The sequence below is a fragment of the Tachypleus tridentatus genome, chromosome 12 (genome assembly GCF_004210375.1).
Source record: "Tachypleus tridentatus isolate NWPU-2018 chromosome 12, ASM421037v1, whole genome shotgun sequence".
Taxonomy (NCBI): Eukaryota; Metazoa; Arthropoda; class Merostomata; order Xiphosura; family Limulidae; genus Tachypleus; species Tachypleus tridentatus.
In genome coordinates this window covers 2,331,810-2,359,148 of record NC_134836.1, presented here as the reverse complement: position 1 = coordinate 2,359,148, position 27,339 = coordinate 2,331,810, and the positions used below count along the sequence as shown (strand labels likewise).

Below are 27,339 nucleotides of genomic sequence, written 5' to 3'. Positions count from 1 at the left end.
TGTATCAATATTCTTTGACATAGAGAAGGCTTACAACACAACATGGAGGTATGGCGTTTTGCGAGACCTCCATACATATGGGTTACGTGGCCATCTACCCATGTTTATTAAAAAATTTTTAATGGACAGGAGATTCCAAGTTCGTGTGGGTTCGACACTTTCCCGTTCTTTTGTACAGGAACTTGGAGTCCCTCAAGGCTGTGTATTGAGTGTTACACTCTTCAGTATAAAGATAAATGTCATCACTGAACAACTCCCTCTCACTGTTGCGAATGGGCTGTATGTCGACGACTTTCACATCTCATGTCATGTCAAACTGCCCTCAATTGTGTACGGAAGTGGACTCTGGCGAACGGCTTTAATTTCTCTCTCTCCAATACTGTATGCATGCACTTTTGCCGTCGACGGGGTATTCACCCTGATCCTGAACATCATATCGGTGAAGTTTTGCTGCCAGTGGTCCCAGAGACCAAGTTCTTGGGGCTTATCTTTGATCGTAAACTGACCTTTATACCACACTTAAAGCAGCTTCGGGTCAAATGCACAAGAGCACTGAACATCCTCCGTGTTCTCTCTTCTACCAGTTGGGGGGTGCAGATCACTGTTCAATGTTAAAGGTATATCGTGCTCTTATTAGATCGAAACTCGATTATGGATCAATGGTCTATAACTCTACCAGACCCTCGGCCTTAAAGATGCTGGACCCCATTCATCACCAAGGACTTCGACTCTGCACTGGGGCTTTCCATACCTCTCCAGTTCAAAGTATATACATTGAATCTCACGAACCTTCTCTATACCTTCGCCGTTTGCAACTATCTTTACAATATACTTCGAAACTTTATTCCTTACCAAAGCATCCCACCTGGAAATGTGTTTTCCTTCCTCGGTGGGCAGTACTTTTTCAGAACAGACGATCTGTCATTGCTCCGTTTGGCCTTTGCATCCGGGCACAATTGGATGAATTGGGTCTGTCCTTGGATAACATTGCAGATTCCACAGGTTGGCCCATCCCACCATGGCTTATTACAGCCCCCAAATGTGACCTTTCTTTCAGTCACCTAAAAAAAGGCAGATACTCCAGATTGGAAGTACCGTCTTTTATTCAATGAATATCTTTCAAATAATCATTCAGTTCCCATTTATACAGATGGTTCCAAATCAGGTAATTCAGTGGGCTCTGCTATGGTTTGCTATGGGTCAGTAGTTGCGGGTAGAATCCCTTCTACAGCTTGTGTGTTCACTGCTGAACTGTATGCCATATCTCTTGCCCTGGATCATATTGCAGCTGAGCAGTACTCCAACTGCACTATTTATACTGATTCGCTTAGTTCTATACTTGCCTTGGAATCGCTACACGTTAGCTCACATCCTATTCTCGCTGATATTCGAAACCGACTGGCCCATTTCTCATTAGCAGCTACTTCAATCCAGTTTTTCTGGATACCAGGCCATGTTGGTATTCGCGGGAACGAGCTTGCAGACATGGCAGCTAAATATGTCTGCTTCAGCACCATCACTCCTATGCCTATTCCGTACATGGACTATGGTGTTGTCTTCAAGGCTCGGCTCCGTGCCAGCTGGCAGTCCACTTGGAGTGAGCAATGCGACAACAAACTTTTTCAAATCAAACCCAAAATTGGACTTTGGCCATCTAGCTTCCATAAAGTTCGGAAGGAGGAAGTTGTTCTCACTAGGCTACGCATTGGTCACAGTTTTTTTACTCATCATTTTCTTTTATCTGGAACTGATGCACCAATGTGTAGTTTGTGTAACACTCAAATCACTATCAGCCACGTTTTACTTTATTGCCATCGTTACAATTCTCAACGACGGCAATATTTTAAACATATTTTTTCCCAGGGTCAGTCTGTAACATTGGACAGAGTTATTGGTAATGGTGACTGTCCAGCTTGATAATGTTTTTAATTTTTTAATGGCCATTAATCTTTTTAATCTCATTTAAGTGTTGCATATTTATTCATTACACCTTTTTTAATTGTGGTTCCTTTTTTACAGTTTTAATCTCTCTCCTTCAACTTGACATTGGACAATGGCCAGAACATTAAATAACTCGACACCAGGCCTGGAAAGGCCAACTTCAGGTGACTAACGCTACTGTTTGAACTATCCGTTTGAACTACTCGTTAGTCGTCCTGGCGAGTTGTTATTATACTTTTGCTGCATATCATTTCACACTTTTACTACTTAACATTTTAGTACTGGCCATATTGACTCATAACCCGGAACCAGGACTGGAAATACCAACTTAGGTGACTGACGGTGGTTTTTATACTTACCTGTTAGTCTTCCTGGCGGGTTATGATCATTACCATTCTGCTACAGGTAGTTCTTTACAACTTTGTTGACTAGATGTCAACATTGGTTTTTACGCCATTTTCTGTTTTAATTGCTGTTTTGCATTTATCTTCAATTACTTTTATAAATTTTACTCCATTTACTTGACTTTATCTTTTTACTGGACATTTAGCTACTCATTGTTACAATTTTGCTATGTATCTTTTAAAACTTCTATTCTTTTACATTTTCATACTAGTTGCTATGACACATAACCCAGAACCAGGACTGGAAACGCCAACTTCAGGTGACTGACGGTGGTTCTTGAACTTACCTATTAGTCTTCCTGGCGGGTTATGATCATTACCTTTTTGCTAGAGTAAATACCTTACAACTTCTTATACTCTGCCTTCTATCTTAACATTGTAGACTAGGTGTCAACATTGGTTTTATACTTTTTTGTTTTACCTTCATTTCCATTTATGTCTATTACTACATTTATTTTTTATTTTTTTTTATTTTTTTTTACATTTTTACCGAATGTCTGGCGCAGATAGCCTCGCTGCTTTGTGCCATAAAACACTAAATCAATCAATCAATCAATAAAATATAAAATCACAATAATTATTATGATCAACATACTGCCAATGATTACAAACAACTTTTTATGTATTTGAAATTTAACTGCATTTGAATATCTTTTTACATAAGAGTGCTTATAAAGCTCCAAGAAATATAACTTACATGTGTTAGTAAAAGAGTACGGTTCAGTTATTGAGTATTAATAGCAATTAGAATTTCACTTTACACTTGTTATCATGCCAACTGGCTATTTTCATAGCTCATATTGACATATTACCATGTTCACAAACTTTAAAAAAGTCCATTTTCTTTAAGACATTTATAAAAGCTACAAGAATATATTACCATCAGCTGCCAAAATTACAGTGACCCTTTTCAAGTTATCCTTTTCCTGCATGGTCCAACCCCATGGGTCCTCTGTATGTGTGAAAAATCTTAAACTAATATTCTAATTGAAATATTAAGTTCTTAAATTATATTTAGTATTCAAACTAAATTATTATAGCTTTAAATGTTTAGACAGTGTTAAAACACAAAAGTACACTTTCTGTAAAAGTTTTTTTTTTTTTTTTTTTTATTGTTCTACGACTTCAATACTTTTATTAAAATGACTGATTTCAGTCTGATTGAAAATTTGATTCAAAAACAGGTTAAGGAATTGTATAATATGCAATACCGATTCTGATCTAAACAACAGGAATCCAAATCAAAAATACAAATTCTCAGTTTGCCATGAAAGATGTTTTAGAATAAACCAGTATCTATACACATACACTTACTAATCATAAACACTACGCACATAGCTCATATTTAACTAATCTTTTGAGAGAAACAACCAATAAGTGTACATTTGCTTGACTTCATACATTCACAAGTTTTATCACGTACATTCAGTGTAAAATTTTACGAGTATCTATACAGTTGAATCTTCATTCAGGTAACATTTTGCAAACTTATGGAACTTATAAATAGCCTATAATATTTACTTATAATAAGATTTGCACTTCAGATAATTTATTGTTCAGTTCCATTATGTATAAAATATTTTTTAAACTACAAACATCTTTTATTAATACACTATGATTCTGTTTATTAATGAATCTCAGTAAAGGTTCGTATACTACCAATGTAACCAGTACAACTAATTAATTTTCTTTAGATATTTTAACACATTCCTCATGCTAAGTTAAGAAATGTTCAAACAAAGCTAAGTGTTCAATCATCAAAATAGTATCAAATAAAAAAATCAAGTTAATATTTGATATCTTACCTAAATTAACCTCACACTCATGTTTAGTCCAATCAAATCGCTTTACTACAACAGGACAAGATTTTTCACAGTTGCTGTTTGACTTTCGAAAGGAACCCAGCATATGTTTGTTCATCTCAACATTATTTTGACTAAACTCCAAAACGTTATCTACAAAATCTATAAGATTTAAAGTTTCTGTGTTTAACTAACAATCAATTGAAGAAGTAAACATGTATTTTTGTATTGTAAAAACTAAAGCAAAAATGTTGGCATGCCTAAGGTAATCATCACCAAGTTGTATGGACTACATAAATGTAAAATAGCACTCAACATAAATCAGTAGCCTGTAAAATAAATGTTTACTAACACCTATAATGAACTAGTACACTATACACAGAAAGAGGTATTAAATAAAACTTGCTATGACTAGTAGTTAATTAATAGTAACTGTTGATTATACACATGCCTTTAATGACACCTATAATGCACTAATACACCATACATTACCCATCAGTATGTTTTATATTTCAGTTTAATATAATCATTTTGGACATCTTTACAATTTTCATTTATGTTTAATTTGTTTAACAATTTTCTTAAAATATAAAATTTTGCCACGTTCTGTCGTGAAACACAATTTTGTCTTTTTCAATAATTTCTTGTTTTTTATACTTTTCATTTTAAAGTAAGTATATTCTTACCACATTGCCTGTCAGTGTTCATGTTATATTTTCAATTTTAAACTATATGGTGAAGTCACCTGAACAGTATACGTAATTTAAAAAGATTTACACTCTTTGTTTTAACATAGTTTTACTTAACTTTCATCATTAGAAAGGAGAATTATTAAATAATACTTATTCATGTCGACTTACTAGATTTTTTTCCCATTTCTATTCTACCACATTTACCTTGTATATCTATATTTAGCAAAGCTCTTCCATGGAATTATACATGAAAGAAAACTACATCTGTAATGTATCAAGATGTATAAATATTTCGTTTATAATAATCTTTCCATATTTCTGACTCATATACTCTCAGTAACTAAGCATGGAGAGAATTTACAATTCCAAAGTATGATGTTTTATTCCTGAAGCACATACATCACCAACAGTCTATAGACGTGAGAGTTTATGGTTTGCAGCCCATTGGCACACAAATGCATTCTGCACTCTGTAACTGTGGATGCATTATACGAGAGAGAGTCAAATATCAAATTGTAGTCAGACAACAGCAGATCAAGAGTTGAAGGTAGGTGTTGCTGACTAGCTACCTTCACTATAGTCCATCAGTTCAAAATTAAGAATGTCTATGCACAGATATTAAGCACATGGCACTCTTTATAAAACTAAACAACACACTATGTAATAAACTACATTTTATACTACTTACATGTATCAATAGATTCTTGATTAGTGTAGCAAACAAGTTAGAAGAATGATGCATAATACATAGAATATATAGAGAAGTCTGAGTTGAACACAAGTTAGACTACATACGTAAAGAATACATAGTTCATAACAAATAAACTGAAATATATATTTATAGACTATACATAAACCTGTAGTTTTAAAAGCCAAATCAAAGGTTATGCATTGAATACTCACCTGTACAAAATACAAAGGAGCTGAACATCCCTGCTATAATACTACAGAGGCCAGATCCAGCACCTAGCTCAAGTACACTATGCTCACTTAATATCTTGTGGCCATAGCACAGAAGATAGTCACTTAATAATAATGCTCCACTCCAAACCTGTGTATAAATTTAAACATATGTATTGCAAAAGCCTAAGAAATATCTTTATGTCTATCTGAATTTTACTCAGTGTACATAAGAGCATTCAAATGAAACAGGAAGAAAGCTATGGATGATACCAAGTCTCACAGCAAGCCCGAAAGTTGTTGACTAAATATTCATAAATGTATTTTATGATCTAAAATGACTGCTAAATTTACCTAATAAAGAATGATATCAAAGAATTGTAAGAAAATACAAATAAAAGAATATGACCTGTCAGAATGATTATCTGTATGTAAAGAAAGTTTTATACAATTGTACAATCTTTTGACTGCTTGGTTTTAAAGATGGTAATCTGTATGTAACGAGATGTTTATACAAATCTAAACCTGAAATGACTTGATCTGTCAGGATGGTAATCTATACGTGCATAAAACTTTTAGATAAATCTAAATCTTACTTGACTTCCTGGTTTGTGGACATGATAATCTGCACATAAAACATTTATTTAAATAAATCTATTACATCACTTGATGTCAGAATGATACAGCACGTGTAAAAAATTTTATACAAATCTAAAAGCTCATTTTGTGTCATGGTATGTCAAGAAGGTAAGAGAAATTTTTATATATGTATAAAATTTGAATATAGTGACCCAATTTCTCAAAATGGTAATCTACATATATGCAACATAATACATAGTTCTTGAATCATAGACTATCATAGTAATAAGCTAGATGTGAAAATATTTTTTGCATACTCATGTACCAAAATATTATCTTGCTATTGATATACATGCAACTCGACTTGTAACATGTTACAAAGGTGACTTGTGTATCACTATTGAATAAATGAATCTATAACCTCAATTTTTAAAGGTATCACAAAAGCCCTAAACAACGTAACATGTTGTTTCAAAGACAACATAAATGAAAAATGTTATCAGCTCACCTGCAACCCCACAAGATTTAATGGTGTGTATAGAAAGTGATCTGAAGAGACAAAAAAACACAATGCTTAATACATGTCATACTTTAAACAGTATTACATATCATCATATGTTTATACATTTTCCAAAAGTAACCATCCTTATATACAATTTGATTCAGAATATGAAGCTACTATTTAGAACTTTCTATTAAAAGATGACTTTCATCTCTCCTTTCTTTTACCAAATCTCTTCTTTAATCACATACTTTTGGTAAGGTTACGACTATCAGATGTTAATAGTATATGACATTTTCCTTGCCTGAAAATGTATTTCAGGTTGGTTGGTTGGTTTGGCATTTTATGGCACAAAGCAACTAGGCTATCTGTGCCAAACATCTGGTGAAAAGTTGAGATTTAAGTAAAATTCATAAAAGGAAATTAAAGGTAAAACAAAACAAAATTTTAAAAAACCATAAATAGCATTAACACCAATTTTTACATCTAGTCTACAGTGGTAAGAGAAAAACTATAGTAATACAAGTTGTAAAGGACTTTCTGTAGCATAATCATAATTATCATAACTCACCAGGAAGACTACCAGGTAAGTTTAAAAACCACTGTTAGTCACCTGAAGTTGGCTTTTACGGTCCTGGTTCCAAACTATTTGACGTTATGACCATTTTCTAATTTCAAATCAAACTACATGTACTTTGATTCTTAAAAGGGAATCACATCTAAAAGGTCTAGTGTATAAATAAAAAAAACCAAAAACAAATAGCATTAAAAAGATTAATGGCCTTTAAAACACTTAAAAACATTTCCAAGGTGGACAGTGTCACCATCACTAATAACACTGACTAACATTACGGATAAACCTTCGGACAGAACATGTTTAAAACGGTGCCGTAATTGAGAGTCATAATAACAGCAAGATAGTAAAATGTGGCTTATTGTAACCTGAGTGTTACACAGACAACACATAGGTGCATCAGTTCCAGATAAAAGAAAACGATGAGTTGAAAAACTGTGACCAAGTGTAGTCTAGTTAGAACAAATTTCTCTTTCCCATCCTTACAGAAGTAAGACAGCTAAAGTCCAATATAGGGTTTTATTTGGAAAAGCTTGTTTTCGCATTACTCACTCCAAGCCGATTGCCAGCTGGCACAGAGCCAAGCCTTGAATACAGGACCACAGTCCATGTACGGTACAAGCACAGCAGTGATAGTGCCAGAGAAGATACACTTAGCTGCAGTGTCAACAAGCTTGTTCCCGAAATACCAATGTGGCCCAGTATCCAGAAAAACTGGATAGAAGTAGATGTTAAAGAGAAATGGGCTAGTCAGTTTTGAATATCAGCAAGAACAGGGTGTGAACTAACTTGAAGGAATTCCAGGGCCAGTAGAGAACTAAGCAAGTAAGTATAAATAGTGTAGTTTGAGTACTGCTTAGCTTAGTACTGCTTCTATGTGATCCAGGGCAAGAGAAATGGGGTACAGTTCAGCAGTGAACACAAAAGCTGTAGAGGGGATTCTGCACACAACCACTGAACCTCAACAAACTATGACAGAGCCCACACAGTCACTTGATTTTGAACCATCTGTATAAAAAGGAATGGAAGAATGGTTTGAAAGATGTTCACCAAATAACAGACAGTATTTTCAATCAGAAGTGTCTGCTTTTCTCAGATTATTTAAAGAAAGGTCACATTTGGGGACTGTAGAAAGCCATGGTGAAATGAGATGACCAGTGGATACAGCAACATTATCCAAGGACAGACCAAGTTCATCCAAATGCACCTGGATATGAAGGCCAAAAGGAGCAATGGCAGATCATCTGTTCTGAAAAGGTATGGCCCACTGAGGTAGGAAAACACAACACCAGGTGGGATGCTTTGGTAAGGAATGAAGTTTCAAAGCATATAGTAAAGACAGTTGCAAATAGCAGAGGTGCAAAGAAGGTTCATGAGACTCTATGTATAAGCTCTGAATTGGAGAAGTGCAGAAAACCCCAGTGTAGCCAAAGTCCTTGATAATGAATAGGGTCCAGCATATTTCTGTTCCCCAAGTGGTAGAAGAGAAGACATGAAGGATGTTCAGTGCTCTTCTACATTTGGCCCATAGCTGCTTGATGTGTGGTATAAAGGTTAGCTTATGGTCAAAGAGAAGCCCCATGAACTTTGTCTCAGGGACCACAGGCAGCACAACTTCACCGATACTGAGTTCAGGATCAGGGTGAATACCCTGTTGGGAGAAAAGTGCATGCAAATGGTTTTAGAGAGAGAGAGAAGTTACAGCCAGTAAACTTACTTCAGTAAATAACTGAGGACAGTCTGTAGCTGCCGCTCAATATAACTCACGTTCGATGACTGACAGGAGATGTGAAAGTCATCAACATAGAGCCTGTTTGCAACAGTATAAGGGAGTTGTTCAGGTGATGACATTAAGCTTTATACTGAAAAGTGTGACACTCGCAACACAGCCCTAAGGGACTCCAAGTTCCTGTAGAAAAAAACGAGAAGTGTTTAACTCACATGAACTTGGAATCTCCTGTCCATTAAACAATTTGTAATGAAAATGGGCAAATAGCCATGTAACCCATATACAGTGGAGCACCATTAAGCCGTGGACCAGTAAACTGTGAAATCGCTTAAGCCACTGTAGCAAGTCTTGTGAGCGATGTGAGCGAAGATTATCGTGGCTCACCGCTAATTTAAGAACGTGTAAAAACGCAGCTTGCAAATTTAATCCTGGCTTTATAACTTCAAGGGGATATTTAAAACGGATTTACTTTAATTTGGGAAATAAATAAAATATATTACAATAGAAATCGACCGTTAATCTACCTTATCCACTCTCCATGTCAGCTTTATGGAAGCCGCCATTGTTACCGAATCACACCTCTCCATACATTAAAGTTAATCAGCAGTAAATCCGTGAGAAAAGTGATCAATAATTAAAGTATTATTTTTAATTCGATAATCTGATATAATGATCACACAATGGCCCGGATGAGGCTCCTTGGCGGAGCTGTTGGTGACTTCAGCTATTCAGTCACAAAGGTTTAAGCCACGGACCACTTAAGCCGCAGTTAAGCAGGTTGACCCCCCAAATACCGTGGCTTAACAGCGCTCCACTGTATATATGGAGGTCTCCAGATTGTATCATAAGCCTTCTCAATGTCAAAGAATATTGATACATGATGTTGTCGTTTGAGAAAGGATTCTCTAATTGAAGTTTCAATTTGAATCAGATGGTCATGGAGGAGAGCTGTCATCGGAACCCATGCTGGGTGAGCAAGAGGAGGTTGTTTGATACAAGGAACCAAACAAGATGAGCATTAACCACCCTCTCTAAGGTCTTACAGAGACAGCTCATCAATGCAACTGGATAGTAGTTTGAAGGAATCTAGGGATTCTTCCCAGTCTTAGAGAAAGTTAGGACAGTAGCCTGGCACCAGGCATCAGGAAAAACATTCTCCTGCCAGATCCAGTTAAAAACAATCAGAAAAATAGCAAGAAAAACAGGAGATAGAGGTGCAGCATTTCATAGTGTACATCATCAGGTCCAACCAATGTACTGCCAGACTGGTGAAGGGCCAGCTTGAGTTCCACCAGTGTAAAGGGATGATTACTGTCATAGAGACAATCAGCTTGAAAGGAAAGAGGTCATTATTCACCAAAGTCTTGATGGCTAAGAAGGTGGAGGAAGAAGCAGAAGTGCTAGATACCTGACAAAATCTTTCATCTAGAGTATCAGCGATGTTTCGGGTATCAGCTACTTCCTGGCCATCAGAGAGCAAGATTGAGAGGGAAACAGAATTATATAGCCCACTGTCCTTTCAAATCTTGTCTCATATGACTTTGGAACTGGTGGTCAAAGACTTGCTGGTTGTGAACTTAATCCAAGAGTCATTCTGGCTTTGATGTCTTACCCACCAAGCTTGTGCATGGCCCTGTTGGAAAGCGATGCAGCGTGAGAGTGTGGGATACCTATGAAAAGAATCCCAGGCCCATTTTTGAGCCTTCTGTGCCATGTGGCAGAAAGGATTCCACCACAGACAAAGATATCATGGAAAATGTGTCAAGGTTTTAGGAATTCATTGAGCAGCTGCCTGTATAATACAGTCAGTTACTGCTGACACACAGTCGTCTATTGATGGCAGGATCAAGTTCTGTGAGAGTACTGAAAGAGAGCCAGTTTGCTTGACCTAACTTCCACCTGGCATGCGGATCAGGTGTCATCAACCACAGCCAGTCTCTCTCAAAATTATCAGAAAATGATCAATGCCTCGTGGATTATTGTCAACCCTCCATGACAATTGGAAGAACATTGAAGGGGAGCAAATTTAGAGATCAATAGCAGTAAAGGACTGACTAAGTGCATGAAAATAAGTATAAGAACTGCTATTTAAAAGAGAAAGGTTGCAATCAGAGAGCATACACTCTATGGAGTGGCCCTTCCCATCAATATCAGCACTTTCCCAGAGGGGACGATGCCCATTAAAGTCCCCCAGGATTAAAAAGGGAGACGACAACTATACAATGAGAACATCAGGGTCTGATTGATCATAGGTCTCTCCAGGTGACAGGTAGAGAGAAGAAACAGTGATGGTATGACCCAAGGAAACATGGATGGCTATGGCTTCCAAGGGTGTGTCAAGTGGCAAAGACAGGGTGGGCACATGCTGATCAACCAACAGTGTCATCCCTCCATGCACTCATCCATCACACAGTCTGTCACTTCTGTACAAAGAAACCCTCTGAAAGGTAACTGTATCAACAGGTTTCAGAAATGTTTCCTCTAAGGAAATACATACAGAAAGGCAGAAAGCAATCAGTGTTTTGATGTCATCCAGATTAGAATGTAAACCTTGACATTTCCATTGTATCAAGGTGGCCATTTTTATTTATGTGTAGGCAAATTGGGTGGAGAAACCTTCTGTTTATGACCACGTCTTTTTTCTTTACTGTCTTTGTTCGAGAGAGGTCTATCGACCTCCATGGATCTTGCCCTGGGTCGATTGAGCAGGTCTTTGTTGTTGGAAGAGGATTTCAGCAACTGAGGATGTGAATGAATGATCATTTGACATCTTGGGGTGGGAGAAGAGGTACCCAAAGAAATGCCCATACCCAGAACCAAAGAAAGTGGATCTTGGGATTTGCTGGAATGTATGTTAGGGACAGAGATGGGTGTTGAAGTTTGATTCATCAACTTTTTAACCATGGAGGTCAAAAGATGTTTCATTTGGTTTGAGAAGGATTCTTTTGGAGGCACAGAAAGATCAATCTGCACTCCCACTGTAGTAGTGGAATAAAGTACAGCAGCATACATCTGAGATGAAGTGGTGGACAGAAACTTTCAAGCCTCAGGGTAAGTAATGTTATGAATCGTTTTCAAATGCTGCACCTCTTTACCTTCCATCCATTGGAGAGCCAACAAGTTCCTATAGTTCCTTCTGAATGAAAAAAGAAGACATGTGCCCTAAAGGTTTGTCTGAAAGAGAATGTAGTATAAGAAAATGAAGTACAACAGGTGTTTCAGATGTTGAAGATTGCTACTCAAAATCTTCAAGACGTCATTTACCTATGGTCTGTTTGTTCACTATTTTATTTAAGTTTTTATTTGGAGGATCCATAATAAAAAAAGAAATATTTCGGTGCCCACTGACCCTACTTACTATGGAGCCATATGAGGGTATGCACTACAATGCCAAACTAAAACACTGCAACAATGCCAGGGTTTTGTGAGCACTATACCCAAACACCAGCATCAGATACAATGTCCACAACACCTGTTAAGAACATCCAACATTGGTACTTGGTTGACCCTAGCTCAAGTAGACCAGCTGAATGACCCAAGGGGGTTCACTCCTAGGCTGCTCATCTACAGGAATTCAAGACCAATGAGACATGTCAGGGTTGGACCCCTCAACCACCAGGATACTCTCCTTCCCTTCACGGGTCACCATGCACTGGAATCAAGTGGGTGGATGTTTCAATCCCATTGGAGGTAAACTGAAAGAACAGGACCTTCCCTGGGAGGTCCCCTCACCATGTACAAGAATCCACACCGAGGAAATGTATTTCAGATAAATACCTCACATAACTATATAGAAATATATATGCAAAAACGGCTCGTTTGGGTTGAGAAAATATTTTACGTAGAAGAGCGAACAACGTTTCGACCTTCTTCGGTCATTGTCAGGTTCCCAAAGAAAGAAGGTAACTGACCGGAAGCTGACCACATGACTTCTATATTGGAGAAACAAGTAGAAAAATGGAAACCAGATTCAAAGAACATAAAAACTCACCTTCACACGTTTTTGAACACTGCAAGTCAAATAAACACAACATAACCATAGAAAACACTCAAATACTAAATAAAGAAACAAACATAAACAAACGCAAAATTAAAGAAGCCTTACTTATACAACAACTTAAACCCAAAATAAACCAATATAAAGGAACGCCTTTATACCTATATTAAATATAATAAAATAAAATTATATATTCAAACATCTAACACTGCCCTCTACATTCCAACACTCAGTTACACAACCCCTTCCTAACATGTGGTCAGCCTCCGGTCAGTTACCTTCTTTCTTTGTGAACCTGACGATGACCGAAGAAGGTTGAAACGTTGTTCGCTCTTCTACGTAAAATATTTTCTCAACCCAAACGAGCTGTTTTTGCATATTTATTTCTCTACAAGTGGGTTTTCTCGACATCACTGACTATATAAAAATGTTACTTCACACCACTGCCATGAAAATTTTTCCACATGTCACAAAGCCTTGAGATAAAGCTCCCACTCCTACACATATTGATGCATTATTTACTAACTTATGATACAATCATTATTAAATTATCCCTTCACCAATAGGAAAGAAGCACATCCTCCATGTGCAGTAATCCCCATGAGCATTATCACAGAAGCAATAACTTATTCCTGAAAGATCAGAAGTGGGAAGGAGGAATGAGGTATTGTGCAGAGCAGTAGCTGTTTGAAATAAATTTTCAGATGAAATTATTATCTTTAGAAATGCTCACCTATCTCTCTGAACAAAAAACTAGAATATTGCATTGATAAAGTGGCAGAATGGGTTGTAGAAATAAAGGAACTATAAATATTAGTTCATTTTAACCTGTACAGAAGACATCTAAGGGAAAAAAGTGAGAATGATGAATCCCACAGGCGAGAAGAAATAGAAAATATGTCTGAAGCATATAAGAAAAAACAGAACTACATCAGATACAGAACTTCATCTGCCAGACCTGTAATATCTGTAGAGTCTAGAATTAGAAACCAAAAATGTGGAAGCTAGGTTTTAGAGGAACCAGAAAGGTAACAACAATAGAGCTCCCACAGTAGGACTAAATCCACAAAAAATACCAGAGAATGGAGAGAGCACTCTGTGGGAAGGATCCAGTCTAGGCAAGATTCACCACCAGAACCTAAGCTTCTAAGAAATGGTAATCCAACAGTTGAGCATGTTAGTTGTAGGCCCAAAAGTAAAAGTGCAGAGCAAGGAAAATACAGGTCCCAAGTGGGCACATCTCCCTGTTGGTGAAAGTAAGAAATGACTGATGGGGTGTATGAATGGATAATGACAAGAAGACTAGAATGACAAGACAGAAGATAGTGGAAAACCTGCAGCCAGTATTTCAAAGATGTAGATATACGGAAGTGAGTCCTCTGGAGACCAAAAGCCAGAAATGTACCCCACCTGAACAGATGCAGTGGTTCAGATATTTTGTTCATAGATTTGGTTGTCATCAAGCAAAAAGCTACACAATGCTACCTGTACTGCATTCACCATGGGTATTAGAATCTGCCTCAAGAGAAGATATGCAACTCTGGGTGAAGTGAAGGAAAGAGGGATGTCATGAATCATGCAAGATTATTTGAAGGTGAAATAAAGATTGTGGATCTCTGGATGTAGTTGCACCAACTGGCCAGAATCCAGTGAAGGAAATGTCTATGGATGAATGAGTCTATGAGGATCATGGAAATGATGAGAAGATATATAACATCTGAGCAAAAGGTCACTGGACTAAATGGAAAACATATGGCTCATTAGAAGGGACAGGCTGCAAGCTGGACATTCAAACATTGTGCATGAACTGAAGGAATGAAAAGGTGGGCATAAAAATCAGGATGAAAATAAAGCATTTGAAACCTCAATCCACATTATCCAAACCCAATAAAGTACTCATTTAAAGAGTGAAAAAATCTTCCAACTAGAATGAAGGATGAACCAAAGATGGTTCAAGTGAGACAGATCTGTGATAGGACACTAGTTTTCCATTTTCATGAAAACAAAAAACAGCAGTAAAACCAAAGAATGGCATTGAGAAAACACTCGAATAACCTAGTAGTCTGCAGCAAAGAGTCATTAAGTGAAAAAAGTGAGAGAGATGAGTTCCTAATGTACAGAAGATGAATGGCTCCAGAAGCAAAAAGCTTCCAAAACCTACAACAGCCAGCTCTTAGAAATAGGAAAAACTGAATTGTAAAAAAACGACTAGCAACAGGAGAAAGTGAACTCACAAGCCTATAGAGGAAAAGAAATGCAATTAAACTCCATAATCCAAAAAGGAAAAAGGCCAAAGCCAACAGAGATGAATGCTAAGGAGGTGAATCAGCTCTATATTCCAAAGTAAAAGAAATATATCTTAAAACCTCATCATAGAGAGAGGGTGCAATACAGTGATCTCCAAAAGAAAACTGAGGAATGTTAATATATTAATGTTAGAAAATAATGCAACCAAATTAAGTACAACCCAGAAAAAAAGAAACCAAGTTAACTGAAATACAATAGAAAAAAGAAATAAACTGAGAGCAATATGGAAAATAGATATGTGCAAGTTTTCCAGTAAAGCTGATAAAACCATGATGTGAAGCCTCTGAAAGAAGGTGAAGTGTAAACAGGTAGTAAAAAATTTATGTACATAAGAGAAATATGAATAGATGAAGAGACAGAGAGAAAGCAGATCTCCAAGCTAAAAAAAGACTCAAGTGATGGAAGCTCATGCAACAAAGTAGCCCAGATTTGGCAAAAAAAAAAGAAAGAGAAAACAAAAGACATATATATCAATGTAATCCAAGCAGTAGAGGAAAAAGGTGGAATTCCTCATTATCTTCAAGAAAGGAGAGTTAAAAGCAAAAAGCAAGAGTTGAAGCAATGCTGGTAAAACTCATAAAAATTGAAATTTAAAGACAGGAATCTCTGATCCAAGATGAAAACAGAACTAACCACCTGGTGCATAATATGAATAACATCAGAAATCATCATAATGGCTCCAGGTGCCATTACAGTATTAATGCCTGCTGTTGAGTTCTAGACTTGTGTATATATCAAAAACATAGAAACATGAATTTGTAATCCTCATGATTCACAACTTTTTTTTTTCTTAGAAATAAAACTTTGCTGATATGTTGATGATGCATAAACCTAGTGATGACACTGAAGAGTACTTAATGAACCATTATAATTGATTAAAATAACAGAACAATTACAAATTTGATTAAAAAATGAAAATCAAATTGAAAATAATTTGAATCAAAGTTTGACTGAAATGTTTAAAATTTGGTACATTTCATTCTTGTAATCAAGAAAATTAAAGAATGAGAACTACACAACAAAGAGTAATGAAAATTAAATAATGTGTGTAAAAATTATGTTAACTCCCAATTAAAAAAACAACAACATTAAAACAAAGCAGTGCTGAGAAACAAGTGGGTCTTATTCCAATGATAATGTTCCTGGAGATTACAACACACAGAGGATTTGTCACTCTGCTCTTGATGGAGGGCAAACATTAATATCTGTAAAAGTGGGAGTTTTGTTCAAGATGATGCTCCTGAATCACCAGTTAATGATTACTCATCACATAAAGTCCAATTCTTTAACTGTCTACTTCCATATGAACAATGAAAATTAAAATATAATTTTTTACGCTACATATCTACTTGCAAATGAGTATCTAAGTGCTCAACTAAAATTCATAGTTATCTTTCCACTTCTAGCTTATGATGAAGTATCCTTAATTTACACTTTACATTCAACTTGGGTTTGTTTGTTTTACCACAAAGTCACATAATGAACTGTCTCTGCCTTTGCTGAAAACCAAACCCCAGATATTAGCATTGTAAGCCTGTAAACTTACAACTAAACCACCTTATTATGTAATACCTTACATTACCCTACAATTAAACAATGAAGTTTCTTCTTTAACAACATAGGAACTAGTAGCAACTATAGTTAAATTAACAAAAAAATTAAAATACCATATTTTATTAGCATAAGTCTTGCTAAAACATGTCAAAACATGTAGCATATCTCTCCACTTTAAATAAACTTAAGAATTAAGTTTAGAAATTCTGTAATATTTTATAAAGTTAAAGCATTGTCCATGATATGAACAAAGATGTCAGAAACCCAAACTTACTATTTTTTTTCCTGATCATAAAGGATATATGCAAATAACTCCTGGCTAGTTGACATAGTCTATTTTGAAAGTAAACAAATTAAACAAATTCAGTACTTCTTGCTAGTATTTGATTTAAATCTAGAAAAGGAGACCTTTCAGACTTGTTGCTTGGTTTGTTCTTGCAAGTAGACCAATACATCAACGTAAACTTCCTTCAAGCATAACTGAGCTATTAGTAAACACGTTCACTAACCTTAATGCTATTGTTAGTATATGCTTCATGGTATAAAGAAACACCTACTGCTTGTCCTATTGCTTAATTTAATATATGCAGTCAACCAAGACTTCTAGTACGGTCTATAATATTAGTAGACAAGTTCAGCACACCCAATGTCAATGCCTTTGCAAACAAATTGTTTCTATGCTGCTTAGTAATTATGTTAATAGTTATTAACTGTCAATTTTTGTTTTCTGCATTACCTATGATACAAGTTGAGAAATTCAGTAAACTGAATTTTAAATATTTTAAATATTTCATCTTAGTATATAATACACATATTGTACATAACAAAGCCCTATAGAATTAAGCTTGTTACTAACTACAGTGATTAAAAAATATGTTCTGCAGGTTAATATGTAAACTTTCTGCATAATCCATGGCACAAGCATGGCAAAATCAATACCCGTAAACAGGTTCATAAATCTAATACTTCTTAGAACAACATTTGTTATAATTTCAGAAGTTTTATATTAATTCATATTTGTAACTTCATTTACCCTTTCAATAAACAACTACTACAAATGCACCTAAATATGAAATAAGCTGTTTAGTCTATCTCTGCAACAGGAAAATTTGAAAAATAAAAAAATTATTCATTCTGTCAACTTAATAAATCAACTATAAAGTTTTTAATTTTTAGTAAACAAGATTTTTAACTATATGTATAAATGTTAATTTGTCTACAGTAAAAGTACACGATTTAGGTAAACTAAATCTTGATCCATTGTTCACATATTATGTTAAAAACAGTTGATTAGCAACGTGTGACTGAGTGAATTCAAATAAAAAGTTCACACTGTACTAGTGTCTTAATTCCCTATTTTGTGAACATCTTAGATCATGCACTTGTTTCCAACTGAAAAGTCAGAACAAGCCCAAAAATTCCTTAACATTAACCATTTCTCCCCACGAAATAGAAAAAATATAACATACTAAACTGAGTTAAACACTTACTTAATAATATTACTTCCTTTTCCTCAGACTCTTCTCTTTTAACAAGTAAATCACCATCATCATCATATAATAGTTCTTTCCATTCCAGGGCATTATTATTGTACTGCTGCATTACTGGGAGTTTAAATACAAAGTGTGACATTACCACTGTGGAAAAAAATATGAAATTGTCAGACCTTATGTTTTGTGCTATATAAATTGATTTGTCATAGAATTAGTGAGGAAGTCAAGATATGGACTGTTGTTAAAATATTTATAAGAGTGATACATGAACAATTTTCTAATTGGAAGAATGTAGAAAATGGAGTCCCAAAGATTTCTTTTTTGACCTTTTCTGTTTATCATTAATATCAGTGATCCAGACAGCTTTTTGGACAGTAATAATTTAAAATTCAGCAACAATTGCAATATTTTAGAAAAAGCTCACGTTGAAAGTGTTCCTTGTCCTCAAAAGCTTATGTCTTAATAACTGAGAAAGAATATAGAAAATAAGTATAAAAAGTACAAAGTGATGGATTCAGAATATAAAAATTTCAAAAACATACACTTGTAATGAAAGAAAACATTAGTGATATGGAAATATTTATGATTTTATAAAGGTGAATGTTTTTTAAAACTTTGAACTGATATTTTGTCTATGGTGAAAAATAAAACAAAGAGAGTCCCAAGATATATGGATTTTGAATCTACATACAGGAGAATTACTCTAATTGTTCATAAGGTCTTGTTGAGGTCTTATTTGAAGTACTTTCTATAGTTTAGTCCTTTAATTACAATAAAAATAACATGTTTGAAGCAGCACAGATAAAGAATCTTGGAATTCAATAAAGTACGGGTTGTAATAAAGGTTTAATGATGTTAATATAATTTCTCTGGAGCAAATAAGAAATAAAAGTGACTTGACTAAGGTATTTAAAAATGTTAGGAGCTCTTGTAGTCTGTACGTGTAGTCTGAGTATTGGAATAAAAATGTTGAAAATGTTAATTTACATATTAGAGTAATAATTTTAAGCACTTGAATCCTTACTGTTTGGAAATATTATTTGTTTTGCAAGAGTTATACATATGGAGATGAAATGCCTGATGATATGACACATTGTTAGTTTAATTTAAATTTGGTTGGATTGGAATATGAATGTGAAGAGTTACTTTTAGTTTGATTTTATTGCCTTGATCAGTGGAGCAGAGAAGGTAATCTTGAATTCTTTTTTTATCTTGACATCCTTACAATATTTTTTACATCAAATTCAGTTTTTATCCACATATATTTTTTCCACATGTACCTCTTAGCTGACTCTTGACTTTGTCACTTGCTGTAACACATGTCACTATTGATTCAAATTTGTCTTGTGGTTGGTTATCAGAATAAAGATGAACATCTGACAATACAAGTTCTTCTGTTTTCATCTATGGAAAAGTATGCTTAATATCAGTTTTATAAACACAGTTCAATAGTTACAAACTTGTTTTTAGTATGGTACATTTATTTCTTTTAATGCCTAAACAACTCCAATGTATACATGGTAAACACCTCCAGTAGTAAGTATAACAAACAAATTATCTTACGGTTAGTATAAGTCCTTAAAAGTTATTAGATTATAAGTTTGTGGTGCCATTAAGTTTGCTATTTCATTGCTCTGTTTAAACAATAATAAGCCTATTAAAAGTTCATCAATATAACAATATAAAATGTAATTCATTACCAAACACACAATAATCTGAAGGCTTTCAAAACTATCATTGTAAAGCATTCAGGCTACGAGGTTTGGTTTTGGTACTTATGTGTTATTTTAACCTGTATGTTCCCTTAATATCATAAGTGTAATATAGAAAAACAAGTACTCAAAGTTAATTCATATTGATTATTTTATTATAATATATTATTACCATGTAGCTTTTTTTAAACAAAAACATGGTACAAATTCCAGAACCATCAGAGACAAAAATGGAGAAAGTGGTTTTAACAAAACACAATATTCTTCATTTTTTTATTATAAATAAGTATTACTTATTGAATAACACTTGCAATATTTTAACAAAAGTAATATTTCTATAGATGCACCACTAAAGAAACCAAGAGAAATGAAAGACATATGACCATAACTTAACAAAATCTATTGGTAATAGTTAACTATGTGAATATTTTAAATACCTGTACTTTGACCAAATAAGAAAATTGTGTCCTCTGTACTGCTATATAAAAAATTTATTAATTCTTTGCATTCATAACTCTGAAATATTTGTAAAAGAAACACCAAATGCAGTCCATATAAGCTATAGAAAAGGGTATATATGATGTAACCACAATGCAGGACACTTAATTATAAATAGTAAGTTGATAGTTATCAAGCCTTGAAAGGCACATAAAGTTGGTACTTAACCTCAGCTTCTTACAATACACCCAGATGGGAAAAGTGTCATACTTCACAAAAGATATGATGCCCATAGCATATCTAATAGCACCCATTATATGGCTGGGTAACTTGATGGCTGAATCAATTGGGGTAAACTGCTCTGCTCAATAACCAAACATTTTGCAAGCACATCTTGACAACCCTTTTTACTAATAGTCTTAAACATTAATCAAAGTTCTATATACATATTCTGACATTAATGTCTACACGGGAGATAAATAAGACTCCAGTACAAACTACATCTCTCAACTTCAACAGTTACTTACAACTGTTCTTGGAAAAGGTCTGTGTAGTTATAATTAATTTTTCTGTTGTTCAAATATTATATACTAATATTTTTTGCAATACAAAAACAAAAGAACTGTGGAAAAAGAACTGTTAGTTCTTACAGATGCCATTTTCACAATTATAAATTTCACAACTTACAATGTAGCCATCTCCACGTGCTAAACAAAAAAAGGTCATTAAAATGGCTGAATACAAATTCTAACTTTATAGATGTAGTTAATTTTTCTGTTCTTCAGGTACCGCTTAGACTAATATTTATTTGCAATACTATTATGAAACAACTAAAACCAAATGGTTTTTCCCGTTATCCCTTTGTATTTCCATAATAACAATAAAGAGTTGCACAAAAATGAGATATTTTACATAACTAAATACAATTTCTACGTACGACATTATTAATGTCCGCTTTCTGTATGAAGGTTGTCCGTGTTTACATTCTCAATCAAGTTTTCTACTAGTACTACTTTATTTAATAAGGGGAAAATGACAATACTAACGTTTTAAACATTAGTTTACAAACACAAATATACACTTAACACTTACACATGATACTGAACGTTTATAGGTTTGCCACTTTTAAATTTTCAGAATCTGTACATCCTTACACGTAATCAGTCGGAAGTTGAATCCGACAGAATTATATTTCTGTTGGTCTCGTCTGTAATGATTTACTGAGGTGACTACTGCCATTTTTATGGATGTTATCTTCACAGTTATAAATATTCAATATTACAGTATAGCCGCATCCACATGCTAAATGTAAAAAGCCATTTTAATGAATGTATACGAATCCTACCTTTGTTCAACTCAGCAGATCGGAAATACTACCAAAGATGAATTGGGCACTAATGCAAACTATGAGTCATGGCTTCCATTGCTAACAGTAGTGAAACTGGAAGATCCCGTGAAGACTTTCAGATTTATGAAGTAGTTAAATGCCACTTCATCTTAGAATAACACACACACACAAAATGTTTTTAAAACTACGATCGTCAGTAGGCGCTGTCCAGCCTATATTTTCATATTCGTTAACCTAATAACCTTCGTAAATTCGAAGTTGTTAATTTTGAATGTATTTACAATAAAATTTACAGGGCATGAATCATGACAAAAAAAAAAAATCAAAACGTATATACACTGTACATATATGATGCGACCCCCCACCAATCCACAGAGAGGCGAAACGTCCGCCGCTAATGATGGAAAAAGTCCCTGGAGCTCAGCCGCTAATAGTCCACCTCGAGACGGAGTAACAGCCTATACCTGGCCTTACCCAGTATCTTAGAGTACGACACCGATGCCTGTTTGAAAACTAATTCGTTTCGAACAAGCAGATTGTTAATGTATACTGGAATCAAAAGACCAAGTGGGTGGGCACAGGGACCGGTACGTGGTATAAGATGGTCTCAGCCGAGAGTGGTGGGATCCGGAAAAGGTGGTGTTTCTGTGGGCAACACGTTTACGCAACCCTACCTAAAACTTACCTATAATTTTCCTACTTTTTAAACGTCATCTTCCCACAAATGTTTGTTCTAAGCACGAAAGGGGGTTGGGTGATAAAGATAACTCTATCTAGAATCCTGTGCTAGAAGAGCTAGTAACTATCATTATTTTATTTACAACAATTGCCAATGATATTAATTTTTAAACTTTACATGTTGACTTTGCCATTGGAACTTGGCCATAGTTTACATTCGATTTTTGCTCGGAATTTAAACTTCGGATCATTACTCCGGGTTATCAAGTTTGTGTGGTCGCCTGACTCCAAGTCAGTTCTTGAACATGCAGGTCTTTCCTTTCTCAAAGAGTCGGCTTCCGTCACTGACCTGAGTATTCCAGGCTCACCTCCATGTACCCAACACCCGCCAGCGTAGCGAACTATCCACTCGACAGTTAACCACACAGGGGTTCCTTCGTCGTCCGCCGCCAAGCATATCCGTAAAGGTAGGCTTCCAAACTCCATCTCCTGTATTCAGCCTCCACTCCCTCAACTTAGATAACATGCTAACTATTCTAACTAAACCCTTACTGTGAGAAGCGGATAGGTTATGTCTCCAGCCTGCCCTGCAACCCCAGTCAACACGAATTAAAGTTACGTAAATTACTTATCCTACTTACTTTAGTTGCCGTTTTCCATGTATCTTGTTTTGCAGCAATCCTTTTTCGCAGTTGCCTCTGGATTTCCTGCCGTATGTTGACAAGGGGTTGAACACATTTGGGGAATCCAATACGCAACTTCACACGTGTAGTCAAAGTCACTATTATTACGGTCCACGAGCCATTTGTTCAAGCACCTACACATGTGAAGTACACAAACACACTCATTAACCAGCTTTGCAGCTCCAGCGTTGGCCGGTCCGCCGTGGTTGCCTCCTCCGTCGTCCACTTGAAATCAGCGTGTGTTTTTTGCTTCGACATGAATTTAGAATTTGAGATATATGAATCCGCCTTTCGTTTCCATTACTTTCGACTCTTCCGGGCCCATATCTTGTTAAGTTCTTCATTTGTTTTTCGATGCTTATCGATTTTTCACCTAATTTTCATATTTGATCTGATTCTTCTTATCACCACCGAAACGCTTTCCTTTACGTTTTCTTATACAGCTTTGCATCTTGCGGACCATATCTAATAGTTAAATTTACTCACCAAAAAAAGGAAAGAGAATTTCTGGTTATTTTTCACAGGTAGTGGAGCATTGAAGACGACTATAGTGTAACTAATCAAACCCGTGGGGAAAATGTCAGATATCTTTCGCCAAAATACTTTTACATGGGCGCAGTCATAGGAAGCATATTTTGTTGTTTCTATGCACTGATAGTACGGACATTTGTTTGATTTAATGACTTTCTGTCTGTTTAATCTGTCTTTAATGGTTACTATATTATGTGCTATTTTATAATTTAGGTCTTTTCTTTTGGTTTCTATTTTTCCGTTACTTGTTGTGGTCCATGCTGTCTTCCAGTTGATGTGTGGGCATTCCTTCACTATTTTGGCTTGTATTTTATCTATTAGAATTTCGTAAATCTTTACTGTTGGCATTTTGTTTAGTTGAATTATTGGATTCTTATTCGTTACCGTTTTTGTTTCCGCTATCATATTTTTTAGGTAGGCTGGTGGAGTTTCTGCTCGTAGCGCTTGCGGTTTGGCTTTATTTACGTACAATTTGGTGTTAAAACCAACTGTATAGTTATAGAAAAGAGCATTTTGTTTAGTTGAGTTAATGGATTCTTATTCGTTACCGTTTTTGTTTCTGCTATCATATTTTTTAGGTAGGCTGGTGGAGTTTCTGTTCGTAATGCTTGCGATTTGTCTTTATTTACGTAAAATTTGGTGTTAAAACCAACTGTATAGTTATAGAAAAGAGCACAGTTGTGTTGAGACCCCATAATTTCACACGTGTTCTGTATAATGACGGGTGTGAGGTAGGTAATTATCCAGCTTGGGTAATCCTAGGCCTCCTTCGTTAGTCGGGAAGTTAACTATTTCTCTTGATAGGCCTTTTGGAATCCCAAACAAAATTGTAAATTTTTCTATTTATTTTTTTTTATTTCCATCTCTGGGGGTGGAAATATTCTGTCTAGATATATCAGACTTGGATATATGACTTGTTTTATAGCTTGTGCTTTGGCTAGAAATGGCAATTCGTTTTCTCTCCAGTTATATATTTGTGTTTCTATTTCTGCGATTTTGAGCTTCCAGTTGTAAACTATTGAGTCGTATGGACCCAGCGATGTTCCTGATATTTTAATCAGGGTTTTTGTCCAGCTGATATTATGGGGGAGTCATTTCTGATTATCCATCTACCTAGCCATAAATCTTTAGATTTTTCCTTGTTTATTTTGGCTCCACTCGCACTACAATATATATCCTGTGTCTGCATGCTTTTTGAAATAGCTTTTTCTGTGGTTAAAAACAGGGTTACGTCATCAGCGTGTGCAAGACATTTTTGCTGAATGCCGTAATTACCTGAGATGTGAACTCCTGTTATTTATGGGTCCGCGTTAACACTATTGAAAAAAGTTTCAATTACTAATACATATAAAGTTGGAGAAAGGGGACATCCTTGTTTTACTCCTGTCTCAATTTCCAGCCTGTCATTCAAGTGTCCGTTTATATTTATTTTTGCGGTTACCTTTTTATATGTTAGTTCTATCCATTTAATTAGTTTCTGTGGAAAATTGTACTTCTTTAGGATATAAAACAAAAATTTATGATATATTTTTTCAAAGGCTTTCTCCTGATCTAGTGAGATCATACAAGTAGGAGTACCTTTGCAATTGAATATTTGTATTATATCCTGGAGCATGTTGACATTAAATAATACGTCTCTTCCAGGAACTGCAGAGATTTGTGTTGATTTAACTAATTTATTTAGAACGCTTGAATTTCTATTATTTATGCATTTAGTAAATATTTTATAGTCGACATTGCTGAGTGTAAGTCAGTAATCTTTTATCAGATCCGAAGAGTCCTTCTTACAGTGCAAGCTGATTATGCCTTCCGTAAGAGATGGGGGTAACTTGCTTCTTTTTAAACTGTTATTTATGATATTTGTAAAGGGTTTTCCTATTATTCCCCAGAACCGTTCGTAGAACTCAGCTGGGAGTCCATCCGGGCCTGGGCCTTTTTTCTTGCTGAACCGTTTCGTCACAGCAGTGATCTCTATTATTTCAAACAATTTAGCAAGACTGGTTGTTTCTGCTGAAATGGTGGTGAGGAATTTTGTAACCTCCGCCCACTTACTTTCATCTACTTCTTTCGTTTTATATAAATCTTTATAAAATTTTAATATTATTTCCTCTATTTCTTTTTGGTCGGTGATAGTCTGATCTTCTGTATTTTTGAGTACTGTTATGTTGAATTGTTTAAGTTTGGTCTTAAACTGTCTATAAAATTCACTGTTGTAGGTTTTTTCACTGTCTAAATCTTTATACCTGTTCTTATTTTAAGGCCTTCTATTCTTTCATTATTAAGATCGTCTAGTTCGTGTTTTAAGATTTCTATTGATTCTAAAAAGTTTGGGTCGCCATTTGAATATCTTGCTAAACTAGTTAGCTGTCTCTCTATTTTATGTATCTTTTTCCTGTTGTCTTTCCTAGATGTTGACCCCTAACTGCCATTCTGGTTTTCAGATCTTCCTATCAGACAGCGTCGTATTTTGTGGTGCCACAGTGCTCCTTCAGCGAAGTGCTAACTTCCTCCATGACATGGTCTTTCCCAAGCAGAGATACGTTATTTTTCCAACATCCCCTGCGTCTTAATTGTGTTTCTCCTATGTTAAATTTTAACGTCACATAATTGCGGTCGCTGACATAATTTTTTGGGCTACCTGTCGGACTAACTGTTATTTTGTCTGTCTTTAGGAGTAAAGCTTCGGAAACATAGAATCTATCCAATGTAGTTCCCACTCCATTACCGCTCCAGAAAGGTAAAACTGGGCTGTCATCTTCTAAATGTGTCCATGCGTCTTTGAATTGAAAAGTATTAATAATGTCTTGTAACGGTTTTGCTCCAGGGTTATTTTTTCTCCATTACCTCCTATTTTATCTATTCGATGATCTAACACACAGTTAAAATTCCCTACTAGTATAATTTCATTTGTTGTGTATAGGTACTGCTTAAGATTTTTGTAGAAAATTGTTCTAATTGTGTGGTCTGCTGGTGCATATACATTAATTAGTCCACATGCCAGGAAGGGGGCCAAAACATATTGGTGTTTACAGGTTCATTGAAACACCAAAGAGCCTGCCTCCCGTGCTAACCAAGAATCTAATGAGGTGGCAACCAGGATGACTCTCCAAGGATAGATAGCGAAAGGTGGTACACAGTAAGAGAGAAAGACACTGGGTTCGGAAACATGGTGTGCCCAGACTTCCCCTGCGAGGCGGCAGGGTGAAAGAAAGCTGAGGTACAGCCTCAGGCTTGCCACATCACCGGAAGGTAAAGACATGGCGCTCAATAGCCCGTGCAGTGCAGTCATCCAGAGAAAGAACAGCCCCAAGATACCAGATCAGGGGAGGCATCCTCCTCCTCACCACCTCTGCATTGCCAAACAAGATAGCATGGCAGTAGCAGTAATCGTGCATTACCAAACTGACACACTGCACCTCCCCCTAGGCAACCTCGGGGCACACGAGAAAACGAACTCCAAGGCAAGTGATTAGGG

The 27,339-nt window shown here is 35.5% G+C and overlaps 1 protein-coding gene across 1 annotated transcript in view; it reads right to left on the bottom strand.

Moving 5' to 3' along the window:
* The window catches only part of LOC143234915 (uncharacterized), a 36,068-nt gene extending 8,945 nt beyond the window's left edge, over window positions 1–27,123 (bottom strand). Inside the window, exons 1-9 of the mRNA XM_076472609.1 lie at window positions 26,936–27,123; window positions 25,653–26,107; window positions 23,292–23,431; window positions 19,755–19,878; window positions 18,472–18,618; window positions 6,827–6,867; window positions 5,743–5,890; window positions 4,151–4,309; window positions 3,226–3,297 (exon numbers count right to left, since the gene is read on the bottom strand). Of these exons, the coding sequence (XP_076328724.1) occupies window positions 3,226–3,297; window positions 4,151–4,309; window positions 5,743–5,890; window positions 6,827–6,867; window positions 18,472–18,618; window positions 19,755–19,878; window positions 23,292–23,431; window positions 25,653–26,107; window positions 26,936–27,123 (1,474 nt within the window). The remainder of the gene's footprint in view (window positions 1–3,225; window positions 3,298–4,150; window positions 4,310–5,742; window positions 5,891–6,826; window positions 6,868–18,471; window positions 18,619–19,754; window positions 19,879–23,291; window positions 23,432–25,652; window positions 26,108–26,935) is intronic.
* Window positions 27,124–27,339: the final 216 nt, after the last annotated feature.